The 27738-nt window shown below is 44.5% G+C and overlaps 1 protein-coding gene across 1 annotated transcript; it reads right to left on the bottom strand.

The window, feature by feature from the left end:
• Positions 1 to 844: 844 nt before the first annotated feature.
• On the bottom strand, positions 845 to 22552 carry ADPRHL1 (ADP-ribosylhydrolase like 1). The gene is made up of 7 exons (XM_072853493.1): positions 22339 to 22552; positions 18255 to 18419; positions 11768 to 11893; positions 9006 to 9146; positions 5771 to 5898; positions 2082 to 2214; positions 845 to 1002 (listed from the first exon to the last, which is right to left on the bottom strand). The coding sequence occupies exons 1-7, from the start codon at positions 22550 to 22552 to the stop codon at positions 845 to 847; spliced, it is 1065 nt and encodes a 354-aa protein (XP_072709594.1).
• Between the last annotated feature and the right edge of the window lie 5186 nt (positions 22553 to 27738).

Here is a 27738-nt window from a genome sequence, read left to right as displayed (position 1 = left end):
GCCTGACTGCTGACCTATTACAACTGCTTTAAGACCTCAGCCAAAAATTCTGATACTGATACAGCAACATATAATCTGCTCAATCTAAAAATAAAGAATGATGCTTAGAAAATAGTGTAAGATAATTTATTTACAAATATTTCAGCCAGTTATATCTTAAAAAAACTTTTTGTTCTGACGACTGAAGAATGATAAAAGTGTAATTCAGAAATTTTAGACACACTGATGCTTTGCTGTTCCTTGGGGGTATTTTTAGTGTTGGCTTTTCCTTTTCTGGAAGCTTCTAATGTAACAATACCTTGCACCACAGTGCTGATGCGGGGATCAGCAGTTCATTAAAAGCTAATCCGTGAGACATTAGGTTTACAAGTGTCACAGACACATTAGATTTGAGAACAAGGAGAAACAGCAGTGGTGAAAGCATTGTCAAATATACAGAGAATATCCCCATAAGTGGGTACTACCATTAGTTTTGCAGGAAAGCATTAGTTCTGAAAATTAATTTTGTATGTGTAGTTACTGGTCACAGCTGTTTAGGAAGTGGTATTATAGCAAGTTAGACTGAAATCAATCAAAAGAGGTTTTATTTATTTTTTTCCATTTGAGATTATCTCACTGGTTTAAGCAGCACTCTTTATACTCAGAAATCCCTACATCTGTAAAAAAACCACAAAGACCGTAAATGTCTAATCAGTCTTGAATAATTCAGCTATCTTCGCTTGCACACAATCTACATACAGCCTTTCAGACTAACTCTTGGCTAATTCCTTCACTATGAACGTCAGTCAGTTATCTACAGGGTTTGATATAGTCTTTATAGAAAGAGAAAATGGCAGAAACCGCTTTACTTTTCCTCCATGGATAGTCGGTAAAGATTCTCGCCCAAGTACTCGAGCCTCTCCCGTTGTTCCAGGTCCTGGTACAAGCCTTTGGGGACCTTGCTTAGGCCGTAAACCAAGCCGTACAGGCAGCCGGCGATGGACCCAGTAGCCGCGCTTTCTCCTGCAAATGTAAGCACAATTGCAATGGTCTCTTAGAGTCACCTTCACGTACACAACCAAAAACCACGCTGCACAGAGGAGGAAATATTACACTGCTGATGAAGCGTGGTGGGGGCATGTTGGGTCAGTCCCAAAGGCTTGCACCACCCTGCGCCCTGCCTCTGGCAGTGCCAGGTGAGGACGCCTAGGGAAGAGAGCAATGCCAAGGCAAGGATGCGGCGACGCCTCCGCAGCGTGCGTTCCTGGGCTAGGAGCTTATTTGGTTTGGGGAAAATCCACTCCAACAGAACAGCTCTTGCAAGCAGCTAGCCATTGTTAGGAAAAAGGAGGGAAGAGTAACTACAGGGTTCCCTGCTACACGGCAAACGTCCTGGAACCGGAGAGCGTACCTTCCTTCCTAACAGCACAGCGTGGCTCCGCACGTGCGTTAAAACATCTAGCCATGGTGAGCAGCACCAATGCTCCCTGCGGTGCCCACGGGCTCGCACCTGCCGGGTTCTGCAGCGAGGGGCCGTGGGCTCTCACCGCTGTGTCAGGGCGAGTGAGTGACCCAGAGCCCCTGTGAAGGGCCCACGCCAGGCAGGGAGGGAGCCGGTGATTTGGGGGCTGGGGTCCTTCCCCCCCGCAGCTACGCTGGCCCTCTGGAGAGCCCAGCAGGATGCGGCTGCCAGCGAGAGAGTTATCTCTTGCAAAGCGGTAAAAGTAATTAACTGTGTGCCTCTAAGGGCCAGATTTTATCTGCCTGGCACTTGATTGGGTGGTATATTATTTTTCTCCCTTACTTGGTTTCACTACGTGTGGCTAAAAGGTTGCTTTGCCAAAGGCGCTAGCGTTTTGGCAGGGGAAGAAGCCGGGCCTTTACAACGGCATACTGGATTTACTCCTCGTGCACCTCTGGTGAAACCATGAGACTTAGATGGAGCAACATTTGACAAGCACCCTAAATGGCTTGTGTGGCAGCTGCTGCCGCAAGAAGGGGTTTAGGGGGTAAAACCAGGGGCGCAGATATAACAGATTGGCCATGGCAGGAGGGACCTCTCCCTGAGGGAGCTGGGGGTGGGAGCCGTGGGGGGCCCTCACCTCCGTGGAACATGGAGCGGTTGCAGAGCTCTGTCCAGTCCCCACCGCAGCCCAGCAGGGCGTCGTAGGCGATCATGGGGGCGTCGTGGCCCCGTCTCCCGCCCCGGCCCTCGGAGCTCCACCTCCTGTACGTCTGCGGGAGAGACAGCGGTGTCAGGGTAGGGCACTGGAAATGGGGACGTGGGGCCCACGGCCGCTGCTGTGGCTTCTGCTGTGCGAACAGCTCGTCTCGCAGGGGAAGGGTGGTAGGCAGCTGCCTTGCCTGCACTGCTGCCTGCGGCGCCGGATGAGCCAGCGCAGCAGCAGCTGCCGTGGTCTAAGCGATGCCTGAGGTGCGGGTATAAGCCTGCACCCCAGCTTAACGCACCCCAGCTTAATGCTTGATCTAAGCAAGCCAAGAATGCCAAAAAGTAGATCAAGATAGATTCCAAGTTCACACCCCAGAAATTCCTTATTATTTAAAAAATTGGGATTGGTAAGGACTTACTTTGTCAGTCCTCTTCCTGCCTCTTGGAAATATTCTCAACTGCCCTTGTCACACATTTGCAAATGTTCCAATTAGCCAAGTTTTACATGGGGGGTGAAAAAGTTCTGATTCAGTAATTTATTTAGGGGCTCAGTTTCAGACTACGTTAATTCAAGCCCCCTTCTCTGACTTTTTCTTGCCAAACCTTTTCTCTGCTCTTCCACAAGCATTTATTGAACAAGAGGGAAAAAAATTTGCAAATGTAAGAAACATTTCTTCCCCAAGAGAAGAAAGAATGAAAAAACCCCAACGCCCACAGCTAGGTTTGCAAAGGAAAACTGGATTTTCTCTAGAGGAGGTACCTCCAGAACTCAATTTTTCCTGCACAAAATCCCCAAATGAACTCAACACTGATAAATTTATAGTAAAAACATACCTTCCTTTAAAGGAAATGGGCAGCTTTAATTCCTGAAGTTTAAGTTACATTATGGTAAGTTGAATTGTTGCTGCTTGGCTGGCTCTTGGCTTCTGCAACATGTATGAAGGGTTTGCATTTCTATCTATTCGCTTTCACCTCAGCCATTACATACTTGGTTGTGGTTTATCTGCATATACATCAATCAAGGCAGCGCTGGACTACAGCTTCGTTCTGCTGCTTGCTTTTTTTTCCCCCAATCTAGAGAGCGTATTTTTGTCTTTATGCTGTCCTCAGACACATGCAAACTTTCCAGCCTTATTGCTGCAGTTTGGATGCTGGTGGAGCAGTACTGACACACGTGTAATACTACCAAAGGCAAGAGGACTAAGCGTGGAGGTGCTATTCTGGGAGCCCAGGCAGGCGGCTCGAGTGTCGCTCCATTTAGCCCTTGAGAATGCTGATGCTCTGCACACATCTGATGTCATCTCGCCTTGCTGAAACAACTTTACACTAGGGATAGCTGTCCTCGGGATTGAGCCTTTGGGGACTTAACTGCACCAAGGCAGCATTTCTCAAACATTTCAAACTTGCAACCTCCTTTTGACTCCTGCGCCTTCGTGCAGCCCTGCGATGGGGCACCAGCCCAGCTTCCCTAGGGCGGGCGGGCGAGGAGCGGCAGCGCTGAGTCGTGGACGGGTGTCTCAACATGCACTCCCTCCTGCTGAAGGCACGGAGGTGCTGCCAAGCCCTGGAGGTAATTCACACGTCCTCTCCTTCCTGTAAACCCCTTCGGTCAGTAATTACAGCTGCCTCTGACTTCCTCACCCTCCAGGAGTTGACCTGCTGCTGGCTAGCACTCCCTTTCCATCCATTTTCTTTCCCTTTCTGGGTCCTTTCACAGTGCTGGTTTAAGCAGCTGCATCTTAAGGGGACAGATCTTAAGGGGATCCTCAGAGTCTAATTGGCCTGGATGACTTTGGTTTGGTTCCTCTCTTGTTTTGTTGCACATCGTTTCCAGCCCGGGAAAGCGAGCAGGGCGGGTGATTTGTTTGCAGAAGCAAGGCTGATCCCGAGTGCAGTTCAGTCTCTGCCTATTTGCTGGGTATCTAATGTGTTCCAAACACGTATCACAGAAAAATGATTTGTCCTACATTGGCCCATCTTGCATTTATACATCCAAGAAGGGGTAATTTGTCTTTTATCCCTAATTTTCCAGTTATCTCCAAATTTAAGCTGTATACCTGCTTATATAGAATGTGGTATTTGCTGCTTAGTATTTTAAGGTGTAACTTCCTTTAGAGAGGGAAATTGCCTTTGCAACGTACTCAGATCAATCCAAGCCACATTTGAGGGCTTCACTTTCACATCTCCTGCAGCTGGTGTGTGCCTGCAGAAAGGTGCAGCTGGTGGAGCAGGAACGTGCGTACGCCTGCTGGCAAGAGTGGTGCCAGATATTGGGGCTTTATTAAATGCCTGTAGAAAGGCAATCGGCTATACCTCCAGACACAAGCGGCCAGTTAGTTTGGAGGGAGTGCAAAGGAAAGCACTCCTGGGAAAAAGGCAGGCAGGTTACCTTCTCCTCATTTATTCTTTCCATGGTTATTAACACGCTCGGCTTATAAGCAAATTAAGTCTCTTGACTTCTGTCAGGCTGTGATCTCTGGTTGGTGGTGGATTTTGAGGGTCAAGCAACATTTTCCTTTCTTGTGCATCAAAATAAATAGCTCAATAGGCCAAACTAGTTGGGCTAGGGTAATGAAAGTAAATTTTGTTTCTGCATGAGGAATTCATGCAGTTGTCTCTTGAAATGATCATGGGGAAATACTGTTGGGTTTAATTGCTCCTAAAGCTCTGCTAAGACTCTGGTAGAACTGGAAGGAACGAAAAACTAGTAACAAGTTCACGGCACTGAATTAATAAAATAAAACTGGAAGGAGGTCTATTCTTTGTGTCTGAAGTGAGCAATTTCTTATTATCCACAGTCAATCTACTTTCCATTGGCACTTTTCACTGCGTAGATGAGCACCTAAAAATATACAAAGTGACTTCTCAGAATAGTGCTTTAATAGTCTGGGAAAAAAGGATTGATTTATGGGAAAAGGTGACAAGAACCACATACTTATTGCTTAGCTGCTAAGTGAGAGCTTTGAGAGGTGCCAGCACTATCAGAAAGCTGTAAACACGAGGGAAGAAGACACATAACTTCTCTTGAGTTAAGAAGGTATAGCCAGAAGTCATGAGGCAAAGGAAAGATCATGTACGCTATAAAATAGCATCCCATGCGACGTGGTGAAACACCATCTCTTGAGACACTTAAAACTAGCCTGGGCACAGCCTGCGTTGGCAGAGGATTGCTTAGGACGGCTGTCTTCTGTTCGAAGGACCATAACCAAGTCCAGCTCCTAGTACCTGTGGGGATTTCTGTGGGACTCGGGCCACAGCTCCATTAGGCCTTAAGGAGAGCCCCCAGCGAGACGTTTGCCTTTTCCACCCTCAAATAGCCGTTGGCTTATGTTTTGTACCTGCTCTGGGCGTCAACAGGTCTGACCATGGAGTCCACCCCTCTGCACTGTTTCCTCCCATTGCAGCAACCTCAGGACTGGTGACAACTGCTTTTTTACACTAACACATACCCAAGCCAAGGATGGGAGTTGTGGGTTTTTTTCTTTCTTGAAATTTTAGAATAAAATAAAGACTTCCTGCCTGCTCTGGCACTGGAAACACTTGAAAAATACTGCTGTGTCTCTTTGAAAATACCTCTCTCAGTTCAGAGCCTTTCTGAGCGCTTTCTGAAGTTGCAGTTACCTTTTCTCTCTCCTCTGCATCATAGTTGTCCGGAAAGACAGGTTTATTCTGATTTTCCTCGTTGATTTCTCTCTCCTCCAAATAAAACTGCCACTTGGCTTCGAAGTAAAACCAGTGCTCCTGATATTCTGAATGCAAAAGAAATGATTAATGATGTAGTATTTCATCTTGGTGACATTTTCAGTTCTATGTAAATAAATTTTAAAGAAAATGACAGCATTGACTGACCTGAAAAACTGGGTATTTTACAGTAACGTACATTAAACAGGCATATGTACTAAGTATGCATTTTAATATGATGTGGGACATCTAACTGGAAACAGAAAATGTGAAAGAAAAAACTATTTTCAGAACCTCGTGCTATTTTTATGATATATTAAAATTACATTAAGATACATCAAGATGAGATTTTTAGAGAACTCACTAAGGAACACTCCAAGGAAAAGATAAGAGCCAACAAAAAGAGAGAAAAAAATAAAATCTATGCCAATTTTTGTATTCCTTTAGTACAATTAAAGAATATCTAAAAATGCTTACATGTCCTAAATACAAATTGCCTCCTACCTCAGTTATCAGTTTTTAATCACATAATTTCTCCAGTATTTCTGTTCTGCTCTCACAGTATTTCTGTGTGATCTTTCAGGAAAAGGCAGATAGGAAAGGCCAACATTTCCGTTTGCATATATTATAATACGTATCAAATGTAGTAAAAGGGATAAATAACACACACATCTGCTATCTATGCCCATACAAATAAGCCTTTTTTAATAACCACAGGTCTTTCTCCTTTTTCTGTCACTTTAGGAAGAGCATCTCTAATCATGTTTAACTTTGCGCGTGTAAATAGTCTTATTAAATTCAGTTTATTTTCAAGCCAATGCTTTGGTTCAACATTTTTATAAAGGCTTAAAAAGGCGCATAAGTCACACTGGCCTGTTAAGCACATACATACACACGCGTCTGCAGAACTGAGGCCTGAGTGAAACCCTGCCTGGGAAGTTGATGGGGTAAGGAATTAGAAATCAGTGAGATGGACCAGATCGCTAAGTATGCCAAGGCAAACTAGCAGTTCAGTATGGTACTATTGACATACAGTTTAAAATAAAATTAAGCGTCGCTGGTTTTCCCTGGCTCTGTCCTGCTTGGTTGCTCAGTTGTGTGCTGCAGGTGGCTGAGGAGCACGCACACAACCAAGCCATTTCTCTGAAGGACGTAATCTGATTTTGCGTCTTTTCCTAAAGTGCCATACAGATGACCCTCTTTGCCAATTAAGATCTTTAAAGTGGTTTGACTCCATGTAAAAAAATCCAAGCTGCCTTGTAGGACCTGATACTTTCACAAGGTGGCCGGTCCCCCAGCCCCAGACAGGGATGAGCCTTCAACCACATGGCCCTATGCACCTAGGAATGCCCAGCTGCCCTTTTTCTGAGTCCATGCCCCAGTTTTGCCTGATTACAAGGAAGCTATTCATTAGAATCCTAAAAAAAGGGGGGGTGTTTAGAAAACCAGGGTGAAAATGCACTCACAGCCATCAGGCCAAGGAGAGCATCTTGAGGAAAGGAAAAGTCACACAAAGAAAAAGTTGGTTGAAGGAAACTACCAACACCCGCGCCATCAGCTGGTTACAAGACTGCTTTTAGAAATGCAGGTCACCTGACAGGTGTCTGTCTTTGTGTGGTTTTTTTCCTATTTCCTCCATGACCATAGAACACGAATAACTCAAAAATGAATGTTTTCTATGCAGCACCTCAACAAGCAAGGAAGTGTGATTATTCCAATGCACAGGCCCAGAAACAAAGGGAGCAAGCAGTTGCAGGAGACTTTGGTTGCGTGGACAACCTGTAGCATGGCCAGAAATCCCACACTGCCAGCCCTAGCAAGGCTCTGCCCCATCCCTTGAGCCCAGCCTGAGACGACGGTCACATTCAGGTCCATGGGACTATCTGGCAAGTAATCGCAACTGAATATCAGAGAGGGGTGCTGAGCCAAGCCCTGTGCGACTGAACACTGTGTTTGTTATCCATGGGGGATAACACAGCTAAAAAAGAGTTTTCTAAAACTGGAGGGCTCTGTCTGGCAGGATTTCTTTGCAGTGCATCTCACCAGCCAAGGAGCTTAACTTTAATGCAGGAGACTTTTCCTTCTACCAAAATAGGACGAAGCTCAACAATACAGGCACTGGCCGGAGAGCGTGCCTCAGGAGTCCAACGCGCATACCTCCACGGCGAGGGGTCCTGCTGGGGTGGAGTGACAGGGACCTGCTGCAAAGCCACTCAGAGAGGAGCTCGCTCACACTAATCCTGCACCTGCTCCTCATAGGTCTCAGCTAAAAAAATCCTGGTGCGCAATGAGGCGCAGACGAAAATGCGGGGTCTTTCAGAAAGGTTCCTTGGTGCTCCTTTCAGATTTTAAAGCAGCAGCTTTCCTTCCTGGGTAAATCTTCATTTCTGAGTGCTCTTGAGTAAAGATTTCCATTGAATTCAATCCTTCGCAACAGCTGTCCCTTGAGACTAACAGAAAAACCTCTTTCCTTGATGTTTTAATGTAATGATACTCGTCTGTCCATGGCAGGTCTCGCTGTTACAAATGCATCACTCCCTGGCAAGAGAGGACTAAAATACCTTTGCCCTGAAGATCACATATGTTACTAAAGTAGCAATATCAAGTTCAGTAGTTGTGTTATGCTCAGTTGTTTTAAAACAAGGATACAACAGGTTGTATCTTAAATATTAGTTCAGAAAAGCAACAAGTGAATTTGTGGTCAAAAGCTAACTCTTGGTCAGGAGGCATCTGCAGGTGAACTTTTCCTGGCAAAATGAGGAATGTCAGTGGGTTTTCTTATGGAAAATATTGGACTATGCTAATTGATGGAAAGGAGCTGAATAATTCATATCTCAGCAGTCAGTTTGCCTAATAACCTGCTAAATATCATTTCCTCCCTCCCCCCTGCCCAGCAATCTTTGAAGACTTTCTAAAAATAAAACTGTGCAGTAGGGCACTATCATTGCTATTTCTCTTTGTATTTTTGCCACCAATATACCAGACAACTAATGGACAGTAAAAGAAGATGGCACCACCTGCAAAGAGCTTCCCGTCTAAGCAGAGAAAGCAGGAGGACAGCCTAAGGTGGGGGGGGGGGAGAAGCAAAATGGAGAGACTGGGGAGTGACGTTTCTTCGGTGTCTTTCTAGCTGAACATAGTTTTAAGAAAACAACTCTTTTGATTCAGACGTTACCTGCCATGTGGCGAATGGTCTTCTTGCAGTATTCTTCAGCCATCGGCACAACCTTCATCATCTCTCTTCCCCACTGAACAAGGGGTTTCCCTTGTATTGCGTACGCCACAAAGAGAGCTGTGCATAGGGACCCTAGAAAGCCTGGAATTCATAGGTAACAATGATTACCAATGTGCGGTCTGTGCTCTTACCATCCCTGTCATGTCCTTCGTAAAATCATTAGTGGAATGCCTCGTGGCTGTTGGGTAGATTAACAAATGCACATAACCTATCTCCCCGCCTGTTTGCAGGCTCGTGGCATCTTGAGATTCTTGGCTAATATGTGGTGCCCGTTGGTTTACAACTTCTTTTACATAGAAGGGAGCTTCTGTTCTCAGTGGTGTAACATGACAGAAATTGAGGTAGGGGTCAAAACTAAATATCATCCACTAATGTGATACTGCAAATCTTCTAATTGAAGTCACATGAAATAATTGACTTGCGCAAAGTGATTCGATTACAAGCTATATCACCTTGCTTACAGAGTTATCCAGCTCAAGGGCTGTGGTTGTTAGATCTAACACTATTTCTGGCTCATTTTACTCTAACGAGTCAAGTCCATGTCTTTCTTGGACAATTGCTTCTTTCCTCTAAGGGGACATGGACTTGTCCTGTCTGCCTGCCTAGCTAGGTCTTCCACTTTGGATCTTTATTAAGATAATATACTTAAGACGAACTTTTGTTAATGGGCACTCAACTCTTCCATGATGTCAGAAACAGAGGGGCTCATTTCTCATATTTGCTTGTGCTCTTGGCATTCTGTCAAATGCAACAAAACCAACCCAGTGCAACATGCAACAGAAGATAAAGAAAACAACTCAGTCATTTAAATAAGCCCCAGGTGAGCAAAGTATTGATGCGTGTGCTTCTCTCGGTGCATGGGTCCAAAAGTGTTCACTCATGCATAGAGGTAAGCATGAACTTCATGTGTTTTGCTGAAGGTAAAACCAAATTATTTTAGGAGGTTACAAGTCCAGATGAGACGATGACTCATTCTCTCTGCCATAAGACCTGCAATACTGGGTCAGGCCAAAGGCACATCTAACCCAGGATCCAATAGGTGCTTTCAGAAAGAATAAAAAAACAGGTAGAGCCAGCTCAAGGGTTTCACTCGGATAGACAGCATCTAACCCAACTGCCATACAGATCCTTGAGTGCCACATTCAGCATGAGGGCGGCAGCAGAGGGTTTAGAGGGTGAAGCAAAGGGCTAGCAGGGCGCAGCGGGACAAGTCAGTGCAGAGGGTGGTAGAGGCTGGGGTGTGCCCAGAAGGTTTTTGGGGGGCTGCCAGTCTCTTCCTGCTGGGTCCCAAGGTAACTCCCTCCCCCTGCTGCTATTGCCCTGCTCCCCCTACTCCCGGCAGCCCTCACATAACCTGCTGCCCCGCACCGGGGAAGAAAGCAAGCCCCAGCCGAGGTTTCTGGCTCTGCAAATAATACCAGTATGGAGTGAGCCTAATTGGTTTTGCTTCTCCACTCCCCCAGAGCTTCTAGACAAGCTTAGGAGAAATTTTAATTACACAGCTTGATTGCTTTTAACAGCAACAGCCCTTCTTGTCCGCTTCCCTGATCCCCTTTGAACCCAGGCATATCTGTGGACTTTGCAGCTGCCTGTAGCAGCGAGGTCTGGGGCTTAACTATGCATGACACGGGGAAGTATTTCCTTTGTTTGTTTGTTTCAGTCCTGACTGACATGTCAGTTGGGTTTTCTCAGTCTTTGAGTTATGAGAATCACAAGTGACATTTCCCTGGCACCTTTCAGGATGGCAGCGAGGTCCACGGTGGCCCTTCCACCCCTCTCCTCCCTGCCGCTCTGCCATGACATTTGCCTCTTTTCCCAGCTGAAAACTCCTTCTGGATGTAATTTCTCCTTGTATGGAAAACATTTGACAACTTGGATGCTCCTTGCTGCTATTTTCTGGCTCTAGTAAGTCCTTTCTGAGGTGGGAGACCGAGACTGCAAGCAGTCTTACTGCTGCTGATGCACCATGGACTTTATATATTGGCTTAATGATATTTTCTGCTTTGCTTTGAATTCTTTTCCTCTAATTTTATGCCATCCTGATGGCTTTTCTGACTGCTTCAGAGCACTGAGCGTGTTGAACATGTCACCATTCATTATGGTTTTATTTATTGCTGTTTAATGCAGACAGAATGAATACACGTTTATGTAGCATAAAGTTATCAGAATGACAGACCTGAATATTCAAAACAACATTAAATCTACTTACTTATGTTTTGTTTAGAGAATGTTTCAGATTGTGTCCTAAAATATGTGGAGTTAGACTTTGTTGGCTTTCTACCTCTACCTACAGTGATTGGATATGACAAAACCTGTCAAGAGAAAAATGTTATTATCCCCTGAACCATAAACTTGCATGATAACAGTGAGTCATCTAGATGTACATGAATCCTAAAATTTGATCAGGGCAAGTGACATGAATATGCTTTGGACAAGACAGGTTGTGTTTAGTTATTGGGATTTTAGGAGGGAAAACTCCTGCACCTGAGGTTTCTGTCTGCATAATATACAAGGAAATATATAAGCCTATGTAAGTAATATATACATGTATATATTATGCAAGCAAAATTCAAACCAAGGCCTTGGAGTCTGCAAAGCAGAAGCAGTTTAACCGGGTGAATTCACAGGAGCCGCATTAGTCCCCGCGGAAGTGAAAAGCAGCCTTAGGAACTTCAGGGTGCCGATGCGGCCGTGGACATTACCTGTAGGATGGTTATGAGTCATTCGTCCGCATTCGATGCTCACTTCAATAAGTGACTCCAGCCTTTCTGGCTTCCAGTATCGCATCCCTAAACACATGGCTTTTGTGGATGCTCCAAATCCAGAACCTGAAGTAAAAAGATAATGCCAAGCATTTAAAAGGAGACTAGTGATACACAAATATGTTGATAAAACGTGAAACAAGCACATTTTATTAATTCAGCTCGTGTGCGGGAACTCCTCAGGGAACGAGAAATTAGCATGCAAAGTGAGTTACAAGTTTTGAAAGTTTCTTGCGAGGAATTTTGCTTCTACACAGTCATTCTGGTTTTACAGGTATATTCCAATATTCTCAAGTGCTACGAAGAGCATACCAGGTTCAGAAAGAAGTGTGCTCTCTTGTTCACAGCACTTGTTTGATTCAAACTCTCATGCCATTTTTACTCATTCTTGGCTGACACCGCTGTTTTGCTTGCTCTGGGTGTCAGCACTAGAAACAGAAGTTTGAGAAACAGTTTTACTACATCCTTATTTTAGTAGTCTTCATACTGAAAGCACACAATTAAAACACTTGATATGAGTATCACAGTTGATCTTACAATTTTAATGCATGCATCCTAGAGAGCCCCACAGGTAGTTCACAAAATCGTTTCTGCTACATACAAAAAAAAGGTGTCCAAAAAGAAACTAAAGGCCACAGAGCCAAATCCTGCAAAGTTAGGCAACGTCAGAACTGAGGTTTCCCGTGGGACCTGAAGTCAGTGCTTGTGTGCACACTCATTATGGTACAGCCTGCACAGACTGAGCTTGGTCTTTGGAATTTCTGCCTCTTGCAGCACGGAGTTTATTTATTGAATAGCTAATTCAGTATTTCTTTTCATCCTCAGCACTGAGTGCATGATCCCAGATGTTCAACTTTTAAACACTTTTTTGAATGGAGAGTTAAATTTACTAATGAGTTTCTCTGCAGTACTTATCACAGTAATATCAGGATCCCACAGAAGTTTTAATGAGCTTATCTTCACAAGGCACCAGTGAGGTGATTATCTCCTCTTTGCAGCTGGTGAGCCAATGCCCAAAAAAGCATTAACTCATTGCAGGCACCCACCCTGAGATGGATAGGGTTCGATTTTTCAAAGTACTTGGCATTTTTCAGCACTGTCTTTGCTCAGTCACACTTCCCAGTGACCTTGAGTATAGTTGAGAGCAGTCAGCATTTCTCTACTTGGTCCCTGGAAGATAAGGGGCATATTTATGCCACCTAATTTTAGCATCTGTGGAACCTGCAATAGGAGCACAGTCTTCCTGTCTTTCCCAGACAGGCAGCAGGGAGAAAGGCTGTATCTCCATTAGCCAGTATGATGGCGTAGTAGGAGCAATTGGTGGGCCAGAGTGAACTGAAGCAGCAGATGCCAAGGAGCCAGGGTCAGGGCTTTTAGTCACCTACTTTCAGAGGAGCCCTTGGCTGCTCCCCTGGACTGTGCCCGCTGTGGCTGCAGAGCACCAGGGGCTCTCCTGGAGCACTGCTTGCTGTTTCGTGTCATCCCAAGCGACTTCAGCTCAGGTCTCCTAAGATCATGAGTGTGATCAAAGTGTGGCAGTGGGGGTGGCATGAAGATTTGCTTCAAAAGTACTTGCCTGAGCCAAAGTGCAACACTAATATAAGCCACCCATTGGCATCTGCAGGTGCAATACAGACTAATCTGAATTTCTCTCTCTCTTGAAGAGCTCTTCTTTTCCCCAGAGAGCAGCTATCCTGAGTTATCACCCTGGTTAGCTGATCTAATTAGTTAGCTGAAGATATTCCTTCCCTTCCTCATCAGAGTTCAGTGTGCAAATTTTGCATGCAATAACTCTTCCACCAGGTTTAACCACCAAGGGCAGTCTAAAAAAAGCTAAACATCTGATAAATGTGACATACAAGGCTTTGCAAAATACCATTTTATTCCCGGCAAGCTCAGAGCTTGCTTCCTCCTTGCTAGCCTTCTTGATACTAGTGGGAGAGACCCTCTCCAGGACACCTTTGGCCACTGCTCCTGATGAAAAGGCTGGACACTTGTCCTGCAAATGGTGTGTTTGCTCCTGTACCTCATATATGCTGCAGCTCTAGTGCCTGGTTATTAAGGAGCCAGGAGCAGATAAAACTGTCTGTCTGACCCACAAATCACACAGAAACCACAAGGAAGAGTCAGGAAGGAAGTGTAGTCTTCCAGAGCACCAGTCAGCTTAACTGGGAGAACGTATCTTCTCCTGCTTGCAAGACCAAACTCTTCATTAAATCATCTGCTGCTCTATGGCAGAGTCTTCTTCACTATGCAGTCCTGGTTCCTCCAAAGGACACAATCCATGCTGGTTATCCAAGAGGGAAAGGTGGTGTGCTACACAGAGCTGCTAATTAAATAACATCTCTAAGTATATCCCAAGTGGAGGATGCACTACAGTAATCGGACTGCTGGTCTGAAGGTGCTTGTCTTTGCAGCTTCATTGTGTTCCTCCACTCCAGGAAGTTATATTAAAACCTATATTAAACCTGCAGAATTAAACAAGCAAACTTGGTAACAAAAAATTCCATCACATGGAGTAACATTAAGCCTAGACAGGGTTTCAGGTGATCAGCATCTCTTAGCTCCCATGTCTCCTTATCTACCATTTGAACCAATGAAGTAAGGGACAGAGAGACTCGTCCAAGCAAGGGGTGAGACACATGTGGAAGAACATAGATCAAAGGTCAACCTAACTTAACAAGTCTGGCAGTGCCCAACGGAGAGGATACTTAAGAAAGAGTAAAAGAGAAGTACAATGATGCTACCCCTTTCTGCTAATGAAGCTGCTGACAATTTGCTCCCTGATCCAGGATGCAGCTGGCTATTCATCTTTCTGCTTAATAACCCTTGAAGGATTTTCCTTAGATGAATTTGCCCAGCTATTTTTTGAACCCACATGAACGGTAGCATCTGCAAATTGGCATTGGAAAATAGTTGTGCAGCTTCATTAGGTGTTGCGTGAAGAAGTCCTCCTGTTTGCTTGCTTTGAATTCATGACCTGCCAGTTTCATTTGAAGTCCCTAGTTCCTGTGCTGGAGGAGACAGTGAGTTTTCTCTGTCCCTATTTATGTTCTCCAAGCTATCTATGATTTTACAGCTCTCCGTAAAATCGTACTGTCTCAGACATCACAGCCTGTGGAAGCAGTTTTCTATTAATCCAACCATCCTTCCTCATATCCTTTCTAGTTCTCTTACATCCTTTTGGGGGGAGGGAGGGACCAGATTATATACAGTAATCAAGAAACAGCAGCTATGGAGTTATGCGCTGGTGCAAACATGTCTTGTGTTTTGTTCTCTGTTCCTTTCCCTGTCATTTCTAGTAGCCTATTTGCTTTCTGGCTCTTACTGAGCACTGAAGTGACATTCTTGTAGAACTACTATAGCTCCACGATCCCTTCCCTGAATGGTAACTGAATCAGCAACTGCAACTACATATATAAAATTAGGATTTCCCTCCCCCCCTGACTTTTCATTTATCTGCATTGCATTTGGTTCCGCTGCTGTGCCACACAGTTATTCATCATTGTGAGCATCTTCCACGACTCTGCACCATATTATCTTTGACTTTGCTGACCCACTATGCACTTGCATTCCCAGGTAGTTTGTGGACATGTTGAACAGCAGAGGTCCAGCACAGGTACCTCCTTCTCGATGGAGAAAACAGACTGCAGTCTCCTGCTCTTCATTTACTGGCTTTTAACCAGTTGTCTATTCTCAGGAGAACCTTTCCATCATCTTGCAGCAACTTAGTGCCTCATCACTTAGTGCCTTTGGCGAGGGACCTTGCTGAGTGTCTTTTGGAAATCCTAGCAGACCATCTTCACAGTGTCTCCTCTGTTCTCCTGTTTCTTGGCTACTTCATGAGCTTCCTAATAGATTTCTGAGGTGTGACTTCTCGTCACAAAAGCTATGTTGATACTTTCTTATTACATCTTTTTCATTCATGCACTACATTATTCTCTTTTAGTCTGTAATACTAGCGTGCTTTTCTTCACTGTACATCTATAGAATAATAAAGATCATCTTAATGGCTGCTAGGCCCTGAAGAAGCTGTGTCTTTTGTGACTACAGACCGCTCTGCATGAGAACTTAGAGCCTGGCCCCTTTTATCTCTTGTTCCTCTGTGGCTTATCCTTCTCTTCATTTTTGCTCCCCAACTTTCTGCATTTAACTCACACTTTTTCCTCATGCTCCTCTAGCAATGCCACCAGCAAAAAGGCACTGTTCTCAAGTGCTACTAGGAAGCCCAGCAGCTGCTCCAGTAGCTGCAAGTAAAGACCTGCTTGGATGCCGCAGCCTCAGCCTGAAATACACACGATACGGGCAGAGCCAAGCTGCCATTTGACTGGCCTTTTGCAGTGGCTCCGAAGGTTGGAACCTGCGGATTGAGTGGCTCAAGGGGTACCACCTTACTCAGATTTTGGCTCCAGCTCTCAAACATCAGCGATTCTCTTCTGAACAATTTGAGGTTTTGGCAATGGAGCAAAACATTTTTACCATGTCTCAGAAACAGCAGACTCACCTGCATCAAAATTTCAAACAAATGCTGACAGCCAAACAGAGGCAAACACTCAACAGGGAAAATTTTAGCCTTGAGCTTATCAACGTCATAAATTGGAAATAAGCTCTTAAAATGGAAGGTGTTAGACAGCCTTGGGCAGGTCTTCTGGCCGTCACAGGAATCTCACCAGCCTTTAACATAGTCCGGGTACCTCTGCAATGAGTGTGGCAATGAGCATGACATGAGGTGGCAGAGAGACACACAGGGCAGTTTGACTTAAGAACTCAGTGTTCTGACTACACCCACAAGAATGTGAGCAGAGGAGCATCATACAAGCAATGCAAAATCACCTAAGCTGAGATTTCACTGGTCCATGAAGGCTGGCATGTGAATTCTTGCTAGAAATGAGGTAAGATAGAATGACCACAGGAAAACATCATTTTGGTTCCAGCCCATCCAAGATGTCATCCAACTGCTAGGCATTCAATGCCTGTGGAATGTTTTTGCCTCGAGAAGAAATTTTTGAAACTTCAATTAAAAAGTTAGTTATGTCCATAGCAGTGTCAGGTCCCATGGTAGGTAGACTGAGCATCTCCACCTCAGGTCACTGGTTCTTTTGCTCTCAGGGTGAAAAAAAGGCTTCTTGAGATGTTCGGGTTGGTATTTGTCAGACCAGATGGAGAAGGTGGGCTTTAGCTGCCAGGTCTTAAGGCAGGAATTAATTTTAGATCCTTCTAGTACAGAGTATCCCAAAAGCAAATAGTTCGTCATGGAAAGCTGGGGAGGAGGAAAGCTAAAAGAAGAGGTGTAGCTCCAACACAGCAACGGGCCAGGGAACAGCCGTGCTCCACTGCTGGAGGTGTTGAGAGCTGCTCAGGGCCAGCAGCAGCTCCCACAATTATTTTGAGCAAATTTCACTCACTGTCAATCAGAAAACATATGACAGCTGCCAAAGGGGCACTTCCTCAGATCTGTCCGGCTAATAGCAGGGTGGGCAGAACAAACGGGGAGGGGATTCTTTTCCCTCCCAGCAGCTGTTGTGAGGAGCGGGGGCCGAGCGAGGGATGCTTTTTGTGTCAGAGAAAACTGACTGCAAAGACCCAGAAATAGCCATGGCATTGTGCCACCAGGTCTTTGCCACGATATTGCATCAATCTACAATGCTGTTGAGTGGTGCTGATACGTACTGCAGTGACAGAGCATCACACCGACACAGCGCAATGTCCATGTGAGCTGCCGGTGTCTTGTGGCTGTCCAGGTCTCCCTCCTCTGATGATGTGGTGCCTCTACAGTCTTTCAAGATTAATTGTGCTGTATGGGTATGGGTATATGCGTATTTGTGTGCACATAGCTGCATGCACGCTATTTAATTTGAAGCAGAAATTCAATTATTCATAAAATGAAATTATGATAAAGAGAAAGAAAGAGAGGGTCATGTAGGGAAACAGGGCTAGGAATATTAGGGATTATCAGCAAAACAGTCATAGTTATTAGCAGGGCATCCACCTGGAGAAAAGTCTCTGCTTTCCCTCCAGTGAACACATTGGTGCACACAGCATCTCACAGGCTCAGCTTTTTGTTTCAGATATGCCATCGCTGAAAATATCCAAGACTACAAACATTTAAATGAAAAATGGCAGAAAATATTTCTTAAAATAACCATTAAACTCAAGGACAAAGATCTGGACCCAGAGGCACAGAGCCAAGAACAAAGTCTCTTTAAATAGCTGTTAAAGAGGGAAGGGCTCATTTACGAGAGGACACAGTGCCCTGCAGAAGGAATTCCTGGCAGATCTTTTGCCATCCTCAGGCAAACATGGAAACGTTTCAGGGGTAGTAGCCTTTGATGTCAGGGGGAAAAAGGAAACAATTTCCATATAGCTGCAAACGCTGAAAGTACGCATTATTCAAGCCAGGATCTATAAATGGAAAGCGGTACCGTACCCTTTTCATTGAATGGTGTGTGCCAAGCAAGAAGGTAGTTGTCTGGTTTTAATTCCCTGCAGCCTTCAATGGTAGCGGGGTCTGGCCGCCTCCCCGACAGCTTGTCGATAGCATCCACGTAGCGTTTTACCAGCTCCCGGTACAGGTCTTCTAAACACCAGTAATCTGCTCAGGGGAGGGAAGAGGAGGTTGCTATGTGAAGACAGAAGAGCAAGAGAGCACTGAAAACAAACAAGCAAGCTCACTATGCATTTAAGAAATGTTCCTATTTCCACTTCCAACACACCGAGTCGTGTTTCTGGTGCCACCATCAACACATTTTTACACACCATGAGAGCGGGCTGGAGGGACGACGGCCTTGTCTCTCTGTTCTCATCTTTGCCTGCTTTCCTTGCCACTTTTAATTCCTTTAATCAGAAAGATGAAGGCATTCTGTTCGTCAACAGTAGCTGCTCAGGGGTTTTATTTAGGCTCCGTGGTGTGAAGTATTTACAGAGGTGTCTAACTGTAAGTGTGTTGCCGCTGTGAGGACTGGGTGTGCACATGAAGCTATCTGTGCCTGACTCAGCCCGTGCCTTTGCCGTCATTTGCAGACACGAATCCAATTTAAAAATGAAAGCCTATTTTTTAAAAAATTACCACTGAATTATTTCAAAGAGGTATGTATGATTAAACACAAAAGCAAATTAGTGACCTTATTTTTTAATCTCCATTTTATATTTATTTTGTCTAAAATTTGTAGGTCTTTCATGCAGGGATCCCTATATCTTATGTCAGTACAGTAACCAGAACAGCAAGCTTTTATAAAAATTATTATAAACATCAGTAAGAGTAGTAAATCCCTACAGTCTGTAGTATTTCCAGAAGCTAAATGTCTTTCTGGAATGAGTTCAGTAGCAATATCTGTTTATTGATTAGTTTTACTAAGGCCTACAGTCTTGCCTAAGGAGGACCCTTTCCCCGGTTAAACATACTATTTCTTCAGTATAGCTGCTTCTCTCGGCTGCTGCTGCGTGTTGTTGGGCTTGAAGAGCCCTGCCCTCAGCTCTTGCCAAGGAAAAGCTTCCACTGGCATCTGTTACAGTTGCGTAATCAGTGGGAACTGAGGAGGCCGTCGGGATTTGTCCATTTATATCTTTTCTGTGTACTTGGAGAAACCCTGTTTAATACTGGGTTTGACTCACAGATCGCACGACACAGCAGGGGAAGTTCTAAAAATATCTTCATTTTGTCAAAGATGGGTGATTTCTTGAAATCCACAGGAAAGGTCTAATTTAAGAGAAAGTTTGGAGCTCTGTAAAGCAGAGCCACTTGAAACTACTGGTTAGGCAGACAGGTGAATAATGAAGATGCAGGGTAAAACCAAGATTCCCCTCCTTTCACATACAAAAATACCCTATCCATTACTGTGGCCATCCTACATACAATCCTAGAGGAACAAGATACTTTCAAGCTGCCGACTCTTTCCAGATTTAGGAGTCAGGTGTCAGTTTATCCGGATGGGAGCCAGGAGCGGGATTTACCGCCCGGCAGCTTCTGCAGAAGCCTTGTCCCCAGAGCCAGAGTCCCTGTGGTCCAGCAGCTCCGGGCTGCACAAGCCCACCATGGTTCTTGTACCTGAAGCCAGGCTGCCGTCTCAGCTGTCAAGTCAATAGGACAGGTTCCTTCTTTAGAAATGAACCCATATTTTTTTAAAACCCATGTTTAAGTCAAAGAGGAAAAGGCTTTCCTCATTGCAGGGGTAGTTCCCCTGCTTTTGATGATGCTGTTTTCGTTCCTCCCTTAAGGGACAGATTCCTACTGGAAGTAGACGTTTCGTTTATCCTTCATTGTGGGATCAAATTTTCTTGATCTGTGCCCGTGGTGGATTTGGGGAGTGCCAGCTCAGTCTGCAGCAACGCCCGCAGCCCCCACTGCTTCTGGCCATGGCCCTCCTGGGATGTCCTCCACGCAGCCGGTGAAGTGCTGGCCAAAACCCCTTCCCCGGGTGAGAATTGCCTTTGTCCTCAGTGCAAACCTCCACCTCACGCTTGGCTGCTGCCACAGCCTCAGGCTGGGAGCTCCCCTTGGGGGCAGTGGCCCAGCCATGGGACTTCACAGCAAGCTAAGCCCTGGGCATGTCCGACCCAGCCTGCAAGCATCCCGCAGGTACCTGGAGGTACGCACCCAGGGATGCTGCCCGCAGCCGGTGGGCAGCCAGCCAGGTGAATGGGATGTGTGGGGAGCAGTGAGGGACAGGAATATTTTTATTGCTTAACTGCCCTCTTTTTTTCTTTTATTTTTCAGCTGGTAATGTTCCAAGCATCCAATATATTCTTTAAAATCTCAGTTTACGCAGCAGCGAGGGCTCCCTGCTACATGAGGAAGGCAGGTCCTTGGGGCTGGTGGCATCTGCCTTCGGCCTCATGGGCCCACGTTCACCTTTAGCTTCACTCTGTTGATTTGGGTGATTTTCCGGGCCATGACCAAGGGTGATTTGGGTGATTTTCCAGGCCATGACCAAGCCTGGTGGCTTTTTTGTTTTTCCCTTGCCAGGAGGAGACACTGCTGTGGGCAGGAGCAGTTCCGTTTCCCTTGTGAGAAGCAGAGAGAAGGGTTGCTTTCCCCTGTTCACCAACGTTACTGTGAAATGAAGATTTCTTACTAAAATTCCCCACACCAGCTTGTTGCTTTCTCACCAGCCCATAAAAGCACCTTTTTAAAAAGCTTGTCTGATCAGGCCAAAGAAATTAGAGTGTGGGATAAACATAGATGATGGGAATTATAGCTGAGACTTTTTTCCTTTAGAGCCACAGTGCTTTTGCTATATTTAAGAAATAAGATTTATTATTTTACTGTTAGTCTAACTGGCCTATTACCCAGAAGTTATGGTTTTAGAGAGTTCAATAAGCAAGAAACATATGATACGTATTTAATCATAGCCTATATTCAGAAATATGTTAGTCATCTTTTTTCTTGATAGGCTGACATCTTGCCCTTATCTTTAGTGTATTAGCTACCCCTTAAACCATTGGTTAGCTAATAGCCAAGCATGAAGTGTCCAACACACTCTTCAACTGATCTCTACGTACTAAATTTAGAGCAGACTGGAAGCAGGCAGATAAAGCGGTAAAACAGAAGCACAAGGGAAATTTCATTGATGTGAAGGATACTTAGCTACATTGTGAGCTTCTGCTACTGTTACTTATCCAGTGTTACGCATGTTGAAAAAAATCAGGAATATTTTTACAGAGATTAAAAAATTTGATTCATTCTAAAGAGGCAAAATATTGCTGAATGGTCACTGTCTTCTGGTGTACTTTTGATGACAATCATGACAGTCTCAGAAAGCTCTAGTTCAATGGCTAGGGTGTTGATATAAATATCATTGCATCTTACGAAAGACTATTCCTACTTTAAGAAAAAACAAATGTTCTCTCTCAAACTGTTGTGATTTTAGAAGACATTTATTGATAACTTCCACTATTCTGGTAGACTTTATTATAAACATAGTATGTTAGAACATTTTTTGGGCTAAAGACACAGAGCTCTCTTCAGAAAGCAAATTGTTCCATTTCTGGCCTTGCAGGTGCAACCCTTTGCCCAAGGGGCAGCAGAGAGGAGACAGCGCTAGTGATTTTAGCCTGAAAGAGGTATTAAGGTGACTCTACTCCAGCCTGGAGTTCTGAACATAAACATGTTAAAAATGCACTTAGAAGAGCTCTTATCTTTTACAGAAGAATTTCTAGTGGCTATGTTATTCCCTGATGCATTCCAGTGTACAGATAATCTAGTTAGCAATTATTTTTGTTATGCTGGACATGCAGTATTTTAGTCTTTAAGCTTTAACCAACTGTATAAACCTAGGGAAAATACAGGGAGAGCCCCTCCACACTCAAGAAATCAAAACTCTCCAGTTCATGTGATGGTCACAAGATTATGCTCATGGAGGAGACAAGCTCACGCATGGTACCATTCACATAAGCAGCATTTCTGACACGCTTTCTCATGACTTCCCCAATATTCAGGCTCATTCTAAGAAACGCAGCAGCTTGACAGTTTCGTTCCTTTCCAGACTGGGTTTGCTAGTCCCCGTCGTACCTACCTGTGATGACAGCCTCTGCTGTAGCCATGTGCATGAGCGTGTTGTCACTTACTGGCCACTTGTCGGGAGAGAGCACCAGGTTCTCAAGCCCTCCAATTTCCTTCAGCTCCTGCTGGATTTTTGCACCTAAGGCATTGTTTTCTCGGGAGAAATTGCGATAACCGAGAGCATCCCCTACCGCAGCCAGCACAAGCGCAGCCTTAAATTTATCCATCCCCGAGACACTTTCCGCTTTCCTTTTGTCCGAGACAGCCACCGAATCTTGATCTTCCTTTGTTCCTTTGCCTTCGGCTCAGCTCCCCTGACACTTTATATCAGCCATTGTGTCACACCGAGAGCGCTCTCTATAAGGCAAGGACTTCCTTTTCTGGCTCTGCAGATGCCATCTCTTGTCCGGGACCCGACGGAGAGGAAATATTTCATAACCCAGGGATTTTGCGGGGGCTTTGTTCAATGAAACCGCAAGCCTGGACCCACAAAGTGAAGCGCTAAAGCCTCATTTCTGCAACCCAGTGTACAGCAAGCCAGGAAATCCTTAGCCCTACCCAGTGTAAGTAATTCTACACCTAGAAAAACAGATGCTTCCACAGGGGTGTTTATTTATTTAATAACTTGTAAATTAATACATTTTCCTGCCCTTTTCTGATATGCTGGAGTCAGCCTCCCTTTCAGGCAACAGTCAGAAGGAAAGCCTGTGATAAAAGGAGTTGCCAAACTCTGTAAACACTAGAATGAGGGGTTAAGCAGTAAGAAATCTAGTCAAATGCAGAGGAGCTCTCCCATTTCTAATTACACCCTATGGTGATATTTTGTTAACAGCTTTCTTGCTCTGTTCCACCTATTACAAGAATGTTTTGCTAATTCACTGCACCCCTGCATAAACACTGAGCAAAACACCAACTTCAAGCCCACACCTCTTACTGCCTGGCAAAGACTGACTTTTTCCTAAGGCCGAGCTCAGGTGCAGCCTGCATTTGGACTCTAGAAGGAAACTATTTTGAAAGATGCATTTAAATGGCATCCTGTGAGTCTAAGAAAGTTCACATATGAAGAAATCTCACTTTAAAAGAACCAAGCTTTATTAATACCATCCTTTCAAACTTGATACTTGTGCAATTATGTGCTTCATTCTGTTACTGCAGTTTTTTCTGTGCTTCTACCATGCAGTGCAAGAAGGGGCTCTGTAGTCTTGCAGCTTTTTAAACTTATTTTGCTCACAAACACGTCTCTGTTGGCTCAACATCTTCCTTCAAGGGGTCTGCTGAGACTGACTCAGATCATGGTTCTAAGTCACCATCCATGCTGTCCTAAAGAGTCACAAATTGCTACTACTTTACAGGTAGAAATACAAATGTAAATATAAACTTAGCTAGACAAACAGAAAGCTTTGATTGGCTTGAGTATAATTTTGATAAAGGATACCTGGGGAAAGGTCTTTGTTTTTCTTTGGTCTTTTTCAGAAAGCAATACTGATTGCTCTTCAGATGGATGCAAGTGTAAAGGATGCATCCTCCTATCACCCAGAGCGATAACCAGTTAATCATGGACTGAGTTAGACATGTATAGGAATATCACTGTACTTCCCAAGAAACCTTAATGCAGGTTCACAACACAGGTAAGCATCGGCATCCCTATTCCACATTATAAGAAATAAGGTGCCAAAGTGGTGAAAACAGCCTCTGTTAGTACACTCCTTTTTTAAAGATTAGGCTTAGGGCAACAGAAGTGCTGAGTACTAAGAACAGGACACTGAGAGGGTGTCTTCATTGCTAGGAAGGAACAACTCTGAACTGAAAAAGCAGAAAAAAAGGGAAATTATGCCTTAGGATACCAGAAGCACTATGTAGGGACCAGAGGAGATGCAGGGCCAAGTGTTCTACAGTGGCGCCATGGCCAGCCTGCTCTAGAGAGGGCTCAAAATGAGCAGTGAGGATGCCAGCCCCTCTGCCCTGCGTGGCTATGGGAACAGGCATCACACCCCACAACCGGGGCATTTAAGCAACGTAGAGGTAATCTTAGAGTCACCCCTGCACTGTCAGAATTACTTCACATTCTGCGTGTCTGAAAGGGAACACTCAAAATGGAAAACTAAGGCCAAAGCAGCTTTTAAAAAACACACCAGGCAGAAGCGCTGATGTTGATGTCTCCGTTAGAGGTCCACGAACCCTTCTGCGGCACCCACCCCTTCTCTTTTCCCACAGAGCATTACGATTTGGAAGCATGTGGGAATATGAACTTGCAAAGCAAGGACGGGAGAAAACACCTGCCCGAGGCACTGCAGAGAGCTAGTAAGGGCCTCATCAGATGGAAGGTTCCTTCCTGAAAATGGGCAAAGCTATTCTTAGTTTTCCATTTATCTCTTCCTTCTGAATGTGGCTGGCAGTTGCACTGCCCTTTTGCCTCCCGTGGACTTTACCCTGTTGCATGCACGCTTGGCTGCTCGTAACACAGCCCAAATTAGGAATAAAATCTTCGGCTTTAGAAATAAGGCTATAATGAAAACCCAGAAAAAAATTCAGAGTTGTTCTATTTTTCGACTCAGCAAAACAGAACATGCAACAAAGAATTTAGTTTTTATTTAATTTTTTGATTGCACATGGTCTCCTTTTCATGTGGTACTTCCAGCCACTATAAGCCTTCTGGGCAGAGGTAGGTTAGGCATACTGATATCTACCCCTACTCCCCCCAAAAGAGACAATTATTTGTAAAATATGATACTTGCATGTCTTAAACACAGCCAAAATACAGTAACTCCATTAAGATGGATAAGTGTTCACTTATCATACATATTCATAATAGGAAAAAGAACCAAGTAGAGCTGGCAAAAAACATTTGGTAAATGGTGAGGACACCAAAGCTGGTGTCCTCTCGTTAGCGTACATACGACTGCTTTCAGACGGGGAGAATCCAGAAAAAAAGGAATGGGAAGGCAGGACAGAGAAAAGACTTTTTTGTGTTGGTGGCAACACACTGTTGTTTCAGCTCAACTGCATGTGAAACCCTATGTGAGAACATGACAGGATGCCTTCAGCAAACGTGGCTCCACCTGCCTCCGCCACCTGAGGGGATGTGAATCAATGCCCTCCACCGCCCGAGGAGAGGGCTCTCGGGCTATACAGGCACCGTTGTCCTTTATTAATACATGAACTGGCAAAGGGAGAACAGACTGAGACTCCTCTGTCACCACAAGCCCTTCAGCATTTTAAGTCAAAGAGGAAGATTACACCCCAAATACTTCACCCGTGAGCGAGTGATGCTTCTGCCGTTCCAAGACACTCAGTAGAGAAATGCTCTTGATTCCAAGTTCACCCACCCCAAGGATGCAGAGCCATAACATGGAAAAGTAAGGCTGATACGAGATGGGTCTCCTCAACAATTCAATTTTCCTCTCCAGCTCCTGGTTAGACTTGAGCCTATTCACCAAACCTTCTCAGACTTCTGTCAGAGCTGCATCTTTGCCGCTACTGAAGTGATGTGTTTCACTTTGGCAACAGGATCATTTCTTTAGGAACAATACTGATTCTAGAACACATTCACTGAGTTCCAGGAAAAAAAAATAAGACTGTTTTTACTCAATTCTTTAATTGTAGGGATGAATCATTTTCATATCCGTTTACACCACTGCCTTAAAAGAAAAATATTCCTTTAACATCACAGCATGGACTTCTTTCTTCTTTACCCACTTGACAGAAAGCCTGTCATGACATGAAGCCTATAGAGTTTGCCTACCAATAAATAGCATAGTGTAGGGTATTTCACTGCTTGTAAAAGAGGCATAAGAAAAGACACATGGGAATTTGTCAAGTATATACACAAACCAACAAGAGGAAGTATCCCAATAATTATACTCATTAACCAAAATTTGAATGCCCTTAAGCTTCCCCAGGCCTTTCTCATTAAGAGGTGAACATTGTACCCACTTGGCTGAAATACGAAATTTTCTGCCTGGGATTGTAGCGGTAGCTGCAGTTGCAGACCACTCTGCCAAAAGTTTTAACGAAAAAGCCCGTTTTAGAGGTGTGTCATTCTCACCTAATTCTACTCAGCACACCGTATATAATGCAAAGGTCAGAAAACATCTTTCGTTGAATACTTTTTAAAAAAAGTTTTAATGGTTGTAAAACACTACACTTTTTCCCTTTCAGAAGGGCTGTGTCTTTTGGTGTGCCAGATGCTGGTTGCCATCAGCTGAGGGAAGCTACTGGTGCTGACACTCAAAAGGAAAAGAGCTTGCCACGGTTCAAGTATCAGCATCAGCAGTTTTGGTTTCGCTGTTATAAGAGAAGGAAGACAGGGTTGTGTGATACCAAAGGGGCCAGTGGTTCGTGAAACTATCTGCTTACACGACTGGGACAAGTAGTTCCACTGCTGTGCCTGCTGACCCACCGGGATACTCGGGTGCTCTTGTGTTCATGAGGGATGGGAACCACTTGAGCCACCGGTCTGGCTGAGCGTAGTGTCACAGAGGCTTCAGAGGGATGCCAGCTGGGAGAGTACAGAGGACAACTATTTATTTTGATTTAAACTTTCAGAAGAGAATTAAGGACAGTTGAATACATACCTCTGAAGCTCTTTGCACAGACTTCTGAGCATGCTGCTTCTCCTACAGAGTTCAGAGCCTAGGACTGAGCAAGACTTTCCCTGCAATTACACCTCTCATTGCCAAACTGATGACAAAAATTGCAGAGTTTGGTCGCTAGCAGGTATATGTAGTGGATGCAGCACTGCAGCTAAACACAGCGAGCTTCTTAAAAGCCTAAAGGTGGCACAGACGAGCAAAATAGACATTTATTATAATTGCCAAAAATTCATGAGTTACATCCTTGCCCTCTTCTGACTGATGGAATAAAAATGTAAGAATCTAATAAATTAGAAAACAAAAAAAGCCCACCAGCCTTTGCAAGGCTTCCGAAGCAGAAAGCTGACAAAAACCATACAGACATCTCACATGACTGACTTCAATCCTTTATGTTGACAGTCCATTTATTCCTTTTTCTATTGCCACAAAATTTACACACATACAGCTTACTCAGCAGCAAATCTCTCAGGTGCATTGAATGAGCAGATGCCTGCAGGTTTGCTCTCCTTGGCATGACATACATGATAAATTACATTTAAATTTAGAATTGGCAAATACAAATCCTATGGCTCAGTTTCAAACACGCTAGGATGTAAAATCAAACAACTTGGCACCAAGTTTAAAAATACATACAGCATATCTAGGAACTAATACTGTATGCACTGAACAACTTGAAGACATCTGTATCATTTACGATTATAACTTGATCAGCCTAGGTGCTACCACTGTACCAGCTTACCTAAAAAGCGAGCCAAGAGTGCAGTGCCTTGTAAAGTGGAACAGTGGACAGTAGCAAATCATTAAAACACATAAGGAAGTCA

The sequence above is a fragment of the Ciconia boyciana genome, chromosome 1 (genome assembly GCF_034638445.1).
Source record: "Ciconia boyciana chromosome 1, ASM3463844v1, whole genome shotgun sequence".
Lineage (NCBI taxonomy): Eukaryota > Metazoa > Chordata > Aves > Ciconiiformes > Ciconiidae > Ciconia > Ciconia boyciana.
Note: the sequence above shows the minus strand (reverse complement) of the source record. Positions and strands in the feature narration are given on the sequence as shown.

Coding starts and splice junctions, on each gene's coding strand:
- ADPRHL1 (XM_072853493.1), bottom strand. CDS start 22,552: ATGGATAAATTTAAGGCTGCGCTTGTGCTGGCTGCGGTAGGGGATGCT. Junction 9,147..11,767: donor GACTCATAACCATCCTACAG/GTAATGTCCACG, acceptor TATGAATTCCAG/GCTTTCTAGGGTCCCTATGC. Junction 1,003..2,081: donor CCGCTCCATGTTCCACGGAG/GTGAGGGCCCCC, acceptor TTACATTTGCAG/GAGAAAGCGCGGCTACTGGG.